Here is a 12,571-nt window from a genome sequence, read left to right as displayed (position 1 = left end):
TAGGGATTTACCTGGTAATTTCTCTAACCAGCTGATAACTGGTGGCCCCCTACCAGAAATGGCAATGTTTGGGGGAGGTGTTGGCTTTATGATAAATATTTAGAAATACATTTTTGAGAGGCAAATTCCATTTATGTGAGGATTCCCAATGATTGCAAATAAGTTGTAAAATCATATTGAAAATACTGATCTTCAGACAAGTACTCAGCTTTTACATCTTTTGGTCTTCATGGATACCATGGCAGAACATTCATTCAATTGTTGTATTGATGATGTCATCCATGACAAAATAAGGACACTTGGAAGAGTCATCCTGTAGGTTCAGTATCTATGCAATGGTGTGGAGGAAAGATGTTTTTTAGTAAACTGTGCTTATTTCCTTTTCTCCCTCCATTTGAAGTTAAAACAAAGTTTTACAATTCAGGGATGAGTGACTTATTTCTTGAAATCCAGATTCAGAATATTTCATCTTCAACTGTCTTTATACAAAAAGTTTTATTAAAGCCACCTGAAATGTACACCAGGGAAGAATTAAATACTGTCAATCAAGCTGGTGAAGATCAGTGTACCTTTGGAACAAGAACATTTTTACAGTCAATGGAAGGACGCCAGTATTTATACTACCTTGAGTTTAAACAGGAATTTTCTGAGAAAGCTGGTACCATTAGGGGACTAATAGAAATGGGAACATTAGATATAGTGTGGAAAAGAGATCTAGGTGAGATGGCAATGCTACAGACAATCCAGCTTCAAAGAGAGGCTCCAGGTTATGGAAACATGAGGCTGTCTTTGGAAACAATCCCAGATACTGTAATTTTAGAAGAGCCTTTTAATATTATCTGTAAGATAACCAACTGCAGTGGTAAGAAAATGAAATTGGTTTTGGAGATGTGTGATACAGATTCTATTCGCTGGTGTGGAAGTTCAGGAAGGTATCTTGGAAAGCTGTCACCAAGTTCATCTCTCTGCTTCACCTTGACACTACTGTCCTTAAAACTGGGCCTACAAGGTGTCTCTGGCATACAGGTAACAGACAAAGTATTAAAAAAAACCTATGCCTGTAATAACCTTGCAAAGATCTGTGTAATACCTTCCACGTTTAAAATGGAAAACTGAAGAAAACTACTAGTGTTATGCTTTCCACAGAGAAGTTTTACATACATTTTTCAGCATCAAAATCATCAATAGCAAATACACAGATTATTTTCATTTACTTCCTTTAAGACTGTGAATGCCTGTGATAATTAAACATTTGTTGATTTCAAAAAAAGAGCAATCTGTCGATTTCCATTTTATATTAAGTACACTCTAACATTTCTTGTTTTAGTAAAGCTGCTATTGAGAACATAAAAACTTAGCAGTATATTGATAATTTAAATGATTATTATGGTTTATTTGCCAAGAGTTCGATTTATCCTGTCTTATTTTTTTCCTTTCTCCTTTCAGTCAATAGAGAACTATTGATGACAGTGCTAAATAAAATTCAGGATGACTCTCATTATTTAAACATGTTGACATTTACTACTTGGAAATGACAATATTTTAAAGTTGTATTCAAAATTATTAGGGCTTACATTTTTTTACACACTGAACTGGCTCTTTTTCACTTATTTTTCTTGGTAAAATTTTATGAACATGTGGAGTTATTTTCTTCAGTTGTTATGCCTGCAAGGGCCCTTGTGAATCCTACCTGGATTAGTCAGTTGGTTTTTAACAATTAGTGTAATGGTTTTTCACTTTTATTCGAAGCCAAAATCAGCCTTGTTTATATATGTACATCCACATACACACACCTAAAATGTGCTACTTCCTTTCTTAAGTAGATTTAGTAGGTTTAGTAGGTTTGCAAATTTTGGGATGAGGTTTGGAACTCTGAACTAAAATGGTCACTTCCATAAGTGCAAGAACAGGCATTTGTTCCCACCTCTGTCTCCCACAAAAATATGGATCTCCTAATTACTATTGAGGTTGGTATGATAAAGAAGTGTGCAATAAGAATATTTTATTGCTATCTGTAAAAAAAATTATCCTATCTTTTACTTACATGTCAGTTTTTTGTTAGAAAAATAAAATCATCTCAGACATTAATCATTAACTTTTGAAAATATAAGATCCATACTTCAATGATATTTTCCTCGAGTCTCTACCCTTCCACATTGTGTTTCTTTTAATGATTATGCACTAATTTCTTAGTTTAGAAGCAATTCATGAATGCATTATACATAGAAATGACAGAAATTATAAGCCCCCTCCATTTGCTCCTTTAGGCCCAAGAATAGTAATGGACTTTCTCATATTAGCTTTCGGTTACTGTTTTATCTACCTCCAGCTTTTCTGACTCACTGAACACACCTGAGTAAATAATACCTTCACTAACTTTGACCACATTCTCTCTTTTTTGTTGAAGATCTGACTTATCAACATAAGCAGATATACATGAATATATGCATACACACTATACATATATCACACACAAGTGTGTACCCCATGAGCTCCTTGCACACACTTGGATATTAAAATTAGTAGTATAAAGTCATAAAATAACTTGTTTTACCCATGAGGTACATTTATGGAATCCTTGAGTGAAAAGTATTAGGAAATCAAAAACAAGTGATGAATTAAAAGGCAAGATTAAAAACAGGGTCTAGATGAAAAGGTTGAAAGATGGTGGCAGAGTAGGAGAACCCTAGGCTCACCTTGTCCTACAAACACAGATAACTATCAAGTCATCCTAAATACACCAGAAACTGACCTGAAGACTGGCACAATAAACTACGCAAATAAAGATAAAGAAAATGCCATATCAAAGAAGGTAGAAAGTTTGGAGACTCAGTTTGTGAGAGAAATAGATCATGGCCATTGTGGTGGGGAGGGAGCCACGGTTATGGAGAAGGGTGAGGAACAGACTAGCACATGGCACACAGGAAAAATGAATCCCCATAGCAATTGACTTGGAAAGTGAGAGGGGCTGACTTTTGTGAATTCTTGCAATCAGTGGGGCTTAAAGCCTGGAGTTTTAAAGTTAAGTGGGCTTCACTATGATAGATCCCAGAGGAAATTGCACTGCTCTGGAGAGAGGACAGGCAACTTGTGGATACATGGCATGAAAACAGTGATTTGAAGAGTGGCTGGGGCAGACAGTGGGAAGGTTGTTTGTTCTCAGAGCACATCTCATAGAGACAGCATTCATGTAGAGATCCTTCTTGGAACAAAGGAACTATCAGCAACCATTTCCACCCCCCCCCCAAAACTGTTCCTCAGCATCAGCACAAGGCCACGTACAGGAACCTACCTACCTAACTTGCTTACACAAAGCCCCTCCTCCCCATGCTCTGGTGGAACTGCCTTTCTTAGTAACACTTGCCTCAGTCCCAGTGCAGCAGGCCCCCTGCCCCAGAAGACCACCCCCAAACCCATCTCCTGACACAGGATTTATGCTGTGCCTCAGTTCCAGCAGCAGTATTGACAAGTCTCATTTTCACAAGCAGACCAGAGAACACCTAGTTAAAACATGCCACATTCAGTCCAGGGACAAAACACTGCCCACAACAGGCAAAAAGAGCATCTGCAGATGACTAGCCTGAAGGATAAAGTAGCCAGAACAAAAGAGCAGAGCATATGAAACACACATTGGTGACACTCCCAGAAGTGCCAGTCCCTAGGGAATAGGACATTATACTGCAGGATACTACAGAACCTCTTCTTCATGAGGCCATTACCCTCAAGAATAAGAGAGACAGCTGACGTTGCTAACAAACAGAAACAGGCACAGAGGCTTAGAAAAATGAAAACACAGAGAAATTTATCCCAAATGAAAGAACAGGACAAGGTCACAGCCAGATATCTAAATGGAAAGGATATATGTAACATTCCTGATAGAGAATTTAAAGTAATGACCATAGTGGTGCCTGGCTGGGTTCGTTAGAAGAGCATGTGACTCATGACCTCGGGGTTGTGAGTTTGAGCTCCACTTTGTAGAGGTTACTTAAAAATTATATTTCTTAAAAATAGTAATGATCATAGGATACTCACTGAACTTGAGAAAAGAATGGAAGACATGAGGGAGACCCTTAACACAGAGAAAAGGAATAACACAGCAGAAATGGAGGGCTCAAGGGGCACCTGTGTAGCTCTGTTGGTTAAGCATCCGACCCTTGATTTCACATCATGTCATGATCTCAGTTTGTGAGTTTGAACCTTGCATCAGGCTCTTTGCTCTGACAGTGTGAGCCTGCTTGAGATTCTCTCCCTCTCCTTCTCTTTCTCCTCTCAAAATAAATAAATAAACTTAAAAAAAAAGAAATGGAAGGCTCAATAACTGAAATGAGAAATACACTTGATGGAATGAACAATAGAGTGATATATACATATAAGTGATACAAGGGCTGGTTCAATATTTGCAAATAAATGTGATACATCACATTAATAAAAGAAAGGATAAGAACCATATGATCCTGTCAATAGATGCAGAAAAACATTTGACAAAATACAGCATCTTTTCTTAATAAGAATCTTCAAGAAAGTTGGGATAGAAGGAACATACTTTAACTTCATCAAAGCCATAGATGAAAGGCCCACAGCTAATATCCTCAATGGGGAAAAATTAGAGCTTTCCCCCTGAGATCAGGAACAAAACAGGGATGCCCACTCTCACCACTGTTATTTAATATAGTGTAGGAAGTCCCAGCCTCAGCAATCAGACAACAAAATGAAATAAAAGGCATCCAAATTGACAAAGAAGAAGTCAAACTTTCACTTTTTGCAGATGACATGCTATTCTACACGGAAAACCCAAAAGACTCCAGCAAAAAGCTGCTAGAAGTGATAAATGAATTCAGCAAAGTTGCAGGATATAAAATCAATGTACAGAAATAAATTGTATTTCTATACACCATTAATGAAGCAACAGAAAAAGAAATCAAGAAATCAATCCCACTTACAATTGCACCAAGAACCATTAAATACCTAGGAATAAACCTAACCAAAAATGTTAAATATCTGTATGGTGAAAACTATAGAAAACTTATGAAAGAAATTGAAGAAGACACAAAGAAATGGAAAAATATTCAATGCTTATGTACTGTGAGAACAAATATTGTTAAAATATCAATACTACCGAAAGCAATCTACACATTCAATGCAATCCCAAACTTTACACCACAAAAGCCATAAGCCACCAAACTTTACACCACAAAAAACTAGAAACCAAAGAACATACTAAGCCCAAAGTTAGCAGAAGGAAGGAAATGACAAAGATCACAGCAGAAATAAATAAAATAGAGACTAGAGAAACAATAGAAACCATCAATGAGATTAAAAGTTTTTCAAAAAGATAAAATAGATAAACCTTTACCTAAACAAGATTTACACAAGAAGACAAAAGAAATAAAATCATAAATAAAAGAGGAGACATTACCACTGATATATTTCTGATCCTACAAAAATACATAGCATTATAATAGACTACCATGAACAACTGTATGCCAACAAATTGAATAACATAGGAGAAATAAATAAATTACTCAAAACAAACAAGTTACCAAGACTGAATAAGGAAGAAATAGGAAGTCTTTACACCTGTCAGAATTGATAAAAATTTTTAAAAAGGAATAACAAGTGTCGGTGAAGTGTGAAGAAAAAGGAACCCTTGTACCCTCTTGTTGTGAATGTGAATTGGTGCTGTCACTGTGGAAAACAGGATGAGTGTCCCTCAAAAAATTAAAAAAAGAATTACCATATGATCAGTATTTCCACTACTGGGTATTTACTCTAATAATATGAAAAGACATATGCACCACTATGTTTATTGCAATAGCCAAGATATAGAATCAACCCAATTGTCCATTTACAGATGAATGGATACAGAAGGTGATATATATATCATATATATAAACATTACTCAGACATAAAAAAATAATGAAAAATTGCCATTTACAACAACATAGATGGAACCATAGAGTATAATTCTATGTGAAATAAGTCAGTCAGAGGGATGCTAAATCAGACACTGGCTGTTTAGCCTGCTTTGCCCCAAGTTCCATGTCCCTGTGCTCTAGCATGACTGCCATTCTGTGTCAAGTCTACATAAGTCCCAGTGTGGTGAGTCATTTCCCCAGAAGACCAGTGCTTGTCCCTGCCACACAAGGTCTCTAAAGTTTAGATTTTAAAAGTCAGCACCTTGGCTGGGATACAGCCCAATGTGCAGTACATTGCTCCAGGCAGGCACAAAACCTGGAAACAGACAGCAAGAAAACAGTGATCTGAAAAATGCCTGGGATACAGGAGAACTAATTCACTCTTCTGGGAGTGCTTCCTTGAGAACAGCAAGCACAGAGACACCTCTCCAGGGACAGAGGAGCTGGCTGGCACCTGTTCTCTCACCTGCCCCACAGGATAAATGAACTTCAGGAAACAGCACATCACCAACACTGAATGCCTAACCTGCATACAAGTCCTTGTCCCCTGTGCACTGCTGGTACTGCCTTTCTTGGGCAAGTGTTCATAAGGACCAGCACAGTGAACCCTTTCCCAGAAGACAAGCAGAAACCCCACAGGTACCCCATCTACTAATGATAGAGTTCTGTAAGGCTAGTGGAAGTACCACCAATTCTCATTTAACAAGAAGACCAGAGCACACCTAGTTAAAATTTGCCACACTCTGACCAAGGTCCAAATTCTGCTCATTGCAGGCAAGAAATATCTCTACAGAAGATTGACCTGAGGGTTAGAGCAGCCAAAACACAGCAGCAGAGGGCCTGCAGCACATATCACTGACACTCACTGAAGTGTCAGGCCCTGGACACTATATGATCTCTTCTTCATAAAGCCACTACTCTCAGAAGGAAGCGAAGCAGGCTTTTCTAACACAGAGAAGAAGACAGAGATGTAGACGAAATCCCAAGATGGGAGAATTCATCCAAAAAGAAAGAATAAAATGTCACAACCAGATATCTAATTGAAAAAGATATAAGTAATATGCCTGATGGAGAAATTAAAGCAACAATTATAAGGATACTCTCTGGGCTTGAGAAAAGCATGGAAGACATCAGGGAGACCCTTTCTGCAGAGATAAAAGAGTTAAAAAATAATCAGGAAGAAATGAAAAATGCAATAACAGAGATATGAAAGAGACTGGATGAGTGAACACAAGAATGGAAGAAGTAGAGGAACGAATGACATAGAAAATAAAATAATGAAATATAATGAAGCTGAAAAAAAGAGAGAGAAGAATGATGGATCATGAGAGCAGACTTAGGGAAGTCAGTGACTCCATAAAATATAATAACATTCATACCACAGGGCTTCCAAAAGAAGAAGAGGGAGAAAAAGGAGCAGAAGTTTTATTTGAGGAAATAATAGCTAATAAATTCCCTAATCTGGGGAAGGAAACAGACATCCATATCAAGGAGGCACAGAAAACTCCCATAAAAATCAACAAAGCAGGCAAACACCAAGACATATTACAGTTACATTTACAAAATATGGAGATAAAGAAAAAATTCTTTAGCAGCAGATATCTCCACAGAAACTTGGCAAGTGAGAAGGGAGTGGCATGATATAGTCAATGTGCTGAATGGAAATAATTTGTATCTGATAATACTCTGTGCCTCAAGGCTATCATTCAGAATAGAAGTAAAGATAACGACTTTCCCAGACAAAGAAAACTAAATGAGTCCATGAGCACTAAACCAGCCCTGCAAGAAATATTAAGGGAACTTTTTAAGTGGGAAAGACCAAAAGCAACAAAAACTGGAAAGAAACAGAAAATCTCCAGAAAAAATGACAAAACAAGTAATAAAATGGTACTCAATACATATCTATCAATAATTACTCTGGATGTAAATGGCCTAAATGCTCCAAACAAAAGAGATAGGGTGTCAGAATTGATTTAAAAAAAGAAAAAAAAATAAAAACAAGACCCAACTATATGCTGCCTACAAGAGACTCATTTTAGACCTAAAGATACCTTCAGATTGAAAATAAAGGGATGGAGAAACACTTATCATGCAAATGGACATCAAAATAAAAAAAAAAGGTGGAGTAGCAACACTTAAATAACAGACAAACTAGATTTTAAGCCAAAGAATGTAATAAGAAATGAAGAAGGGCATTATATCATAATAAATGGGTCTAGTCAATAAGAAGATCCAACATTGTAAATATTTATGTCCCAACATGATAGCACCCAAATACATACAGCAAATAATAACAAATATAAAGGAACTCATTGATATTAATATTATATAGTAGGGGACTTTAACACCTCACTTACATCAAAGAACATATCACCCAAGCAGAAAATCAATAAGGAAACAATAGCTTTGAATGACACAATGAAGCATGTCATGGACTCTAACTCTAAAGTTATCTTTTGTCTAGCAAAAGAGCAGATGCAGAATTAAAACGAGAGATGGCTAATGTCCGGGAAAAAGACAAGAGCCCTGAATAAGGGTCCTTTCCCCATATTTATTCTGATCAGATGGCTTGCAAACATTATGGGCATGTACAAAGAGACAAAGAAACTAGGAACATTAACTTGTGGATATGAGGGGGAAAAGGGGATTTTGAAGATATACAGTGTTTGGGGTTTGGGTCAATATAAAGCAAAATCCAGGTGCCGGGCAGATGGGTAGATGGTTGTTAACAACAGACAGAAGGCATCGTGTCTGTTTATTTTTGCCAGCCTAGAGGATGAAACAGAGGGAATAACCTCAGGTTTAACAAGGCACCTTTTCCTTTGTTAATCATCTCTGCTCTGGGCTGCATTGCCTGCAGCACATCGGTCCATAGTCCTATTCACCAATTTACCTAACCTGGCCTTATTCTCCTATGAAAGCAGCTTTCTGCTATAGTACTAAATTTTGGGTGCTTTCACCTTGAATATCTAATCTTGTTATTCCTATGTATCGAGCACCTTTGCACCATTTCTATTTCAGGCCTTTGCCTCTCCCTCTCTATTTTGGGGTGCCTTTGCACCTCCCTACTCCTGACACTTTTGTGCCTCCCTATTCTTGGAGTGCCAGTCTGGTTACCCAAACTCGGGTGTGAGCATTTTAGGACTTTGTATTTCTTTATGCCTTGTTAACCCATTGGTGTAAGCCCGGGGGGGTTCCTAAGCTTATCCCCCACAGAAGTAGATAGACTTAACAGATATATTCAGAAAATTCCATCCTAAAGCAGTATAATACACATTCTTTTCGACTGCACATGACAGTTTCCCGAGTATGTAACGCATTAAGTCAAAACTCAACCCTCAACAATTACAAAAAGATTGACATCATACCATGCATCTTTTCTGACCACAATGCTATGAAACTTAAAGTCAACCACAAGAAAAAACTTGGAAAGACCATAAAGACATGAGTCTAAGAACATGCTACTAAAGAATAAATGGGACAACCAGGAAATAAAAGTAGAAATAAAAAGTACCTGTCAACAAATGAAAAGGAAAACACAAGAGTCCAAAAGATTTGGGATATAGCAAAAGTGGTCATAAGAGGAAACTATAAGAGGAAACTATATAGCAATAGAGGCCTATCTTAATCAGCAAGAAAAATCTCAAATAGGTAACTAACTTCACACCAAAAGGAGCTAGAAAAAGAACAACAAATGAAGCCTAATACCAGCAGAATAAGAGGAATAATAAAGATTAGAGCAGAAATAAATGATTAAAAAAAAGTAGAAGAGTTCTATGACATCAGGACCTGGTTCCTTGAAACAAATTAATAAAATTGATAAACCTTTAGCTACTCTTCAAAAAGAAAACAGAAAGGACCCAAATAAGTAAAATCACAAATGAGAGAAGAGAAATCACAACCAAGACCACAGAAATACAAACAATTATAAAAGAATACTGTAAAAATTTGGATGCCAACAAATTGGGAAATATGGAAGAAATGAATATATTCCTAGAAACTTATAACTTACAAAACTGAAGCAGGAAGAAATAAAAAAAACTTGAACTTACCAGTAACCAGGAAAGAAATGGAATAAGTAATCAAAAATTTTCCAACAAACAATATCCAGGGCCAGATGGCTTCACAGGAGAATTCTACTAAACATTTAAAGAAGAGTTAATACCTATTCTTCTCAAACTCTTCCAAAAAATAGAAATGAAAGTAAAAGTTACAAACTCATTCTACAAGGCCAGCATCACACCTATTCCAAAACCAAAGACTCCACTAAAAAAGAACTACAGACCAATATTCCTTATGAACAGGGATGCACAAATTCTGAACAAAATACTAGCAAGTTTAATTCAACAGTACATTAAAAGAATTATTGACGACGATCAAATGGGAATTATTCCTGTGTTGCAAGCATTGTTCAGTATTCCCAAATCAATCAATGGGACACCACATTAATAGAAGAAAGGATAAGAACTATATGGTCTTCTCAATGGATGCAGAAAAAGCATCTGACAAAGTACAGCATCCATTTTACTTATTTATTTATTTATTTATTTATTTATTTTTAAGTAGGCTCCACGTCCAATGTGAGGCTGGAACTCACAACCCTGGGATCAAGGGTCAGATGCCCTACTGACTGAGGCAGCCAGCTGCCCTGGTATCCTTTCTTGATAAAAAAAAATGTCAACAAAGTAGGGATAGATGGAACATACCTCAACATCATAAAGGCCATATATGAAAGACCCACAGCTAATATCATCCTCAATGGGGAAAAATTGAGAGCTATTACTCTATGGTCAGGAACAAGACAGGGATGTCCATAATCATCACTGTTATTTAACATAGTTCTGGAAGAACTAACCTCAGCAGTCAGAAAACAAAAAGAAAAAAAGGCATCCAAATCAATAAGGAAGAAATCAACCTTTTGCTATTTGCAGATAACATGGTACTCTATAAAGAAATCCCATAAGATTCCACCAAAAATTTGCCAGAACTGATGCACAAATTCAGTAAAGTCACAGGATATAGAATAAATGCATAGAAACCTCTTGCCATTCTATAAACCAATAAAGATTCAGCAGAAAGAGAAATCAAGGAATCAGTCCCATTTACAATTGCACCAGAAACAATAAGATACCTAGGAAGAAACAAAACCAAAGATGTAGAATATCTGTATTCCAACAACTAGAAAACACTGAGGAAAGTAATTGAAGATGACACAAAGAAATGTAAAAATATTTCATGCTCATGGGTTGGAAGAACAAATATTAAAATGTCTACATTACTCAAAGGAATCTATACACTTAATTCAATCCCTATTAAAATACCACCAGCATTTTTCACAGGGATAGAAAAAAAACAGTTCTCAAATTATATTGAACCACAAAATATCCCAAATACCCAAAGTAATCTTGAAAAAGAAAAACAAGATGGAGGAATCGTAGTTCTGGACATCAAGTTATATTACAAAGCTGCAGTCAGCGATCAAGTCATTATGATACTGAAGAAGCTATACCTGGCTAACAGACACATGAAAAAATGTTCAAATCGCTCATCATCAGGAAAGGACAAATCAAAAACACAATGAGATACCTCACAATTGTCAGAATGGCTAAAATTAACAACACAGGAAACAACAGATGTTGGCGAGGATATGGAGACAGGGGAATCCTTTTACACTGTTGGTGAGAATGAAAACTGGTGCACCCACTCTGGAAAACAGTACGGAGTTTCCTCAAAGAGTTAAAAATACAATATCCTATGATGCAGCAATTGCACTACTAGGTATTTACCCAAAGGATACAAAAATACTGATTCGAATGGGAACATCCACACCAAAGCTTACTGCAGCACTATCAACAATAGCCAAATTATGGAAAAAGCCCAAATGTCCAATAACTAATGAATGGAAAGAAGAGTTTGTATGTGTATGTATACATACACACAATGGAATATTACTCAGTCATCAAAAAAAGAATGAAATCTTTCCATTTGCAATGACGTGGATAGAACTAGAATGTATTACGCTAAGCAAAATAAGTCAGTCAGAGAAGGACAAATACCATATGAGTTCACTTATATGTGGAATTTAAGAAACCAAACAGATGAACATGGGGGAAAAAAGGAGAGAGGTGGGAGGCTGGGTGACTCAGTCAGTTAAGCATCTGACTTGGCTTGGGTCATGATCTCACAGTTCGTGGGTTCGAGCCCCACATCACACTCTGCACTGTCAGTGAAGAGCCTGCTTGGGATTCCCTCTCTCTCTCTCTCTCTTTCTCTTTCTCACTTTCTCTCTGCCCCTACACCCTTGCACTCTATCTCTCAAAATGAATAAATAAACTTAAAAGAAAATTAAAAAATGGAAGAGATCTTCCTAAAAAAGCAATACAAAAAGAGAAGCAAAGCATAAAACAGACTCTTATATATAGAAAACAAACTGAGGTTTGCTGGAGAAGAGGCAGGCAGGGGGATGGGTTAAATGGGTGATCGGTATTAAGGAGGGTACTTGTTATGATGAGCATTGGGTGTCATATGTAAGCGATGAATCACTAAATTCTACTCCTGACACTAATATTACACTATATATTAACTAACTGGAATTTAAATAAACTTGAAACAAAAAATAAAACAAAACAATGTCTGTAAAAAGAGATTTTATATTA

The 12,571-nt window shown here is 36.7% G+C and overlaps 1 protein-coding gene across 1 annotated transcript; it reads left to right on the top strand.

Annotated features, from left to right (window-relative positions):
- The first annotated feature begins 316 nt into the window (after positions 1 to 316).
- On the top strand, positions 317 to 1,194 carry LOC122477507 (trafficking protein particle complex subunit 13-like). Its single transcript, XM_043570533.1, has one exon. The coding sequence runs from the start codon at positions 331 to 333 to the stop codon at positions 1,114 to 1,116; it is 786 nt and encodes a 261-aa protein (XP_043426468.1). The 5' UTR covers positions 317 to 330; the 3' UTR covers positions 1,117 to 1,194.
- Positions 1,195 to 12,571: the final 11,377 nt, after the last annotated feature.

Source organism: Prionailurus bengalensis, chromosome X (genome assembly GCF_016509475.1).
Source record: "Prionailurus bengalensis isolate Pbe53 chromosome X, Fcat_Pben_1.1_paternal_pri, whole genome shotgun sequence".
NCBI lineage: Eukaryota > Metazoa > Chordata > Mammalia > Carnivora > Felidae > Prionailurus > Prionailurus bengalensis.
Note: the sequence above shows the minus strand (reverse complement) of the source record. Positions and strands in the feature narration are given on the sequence as shown.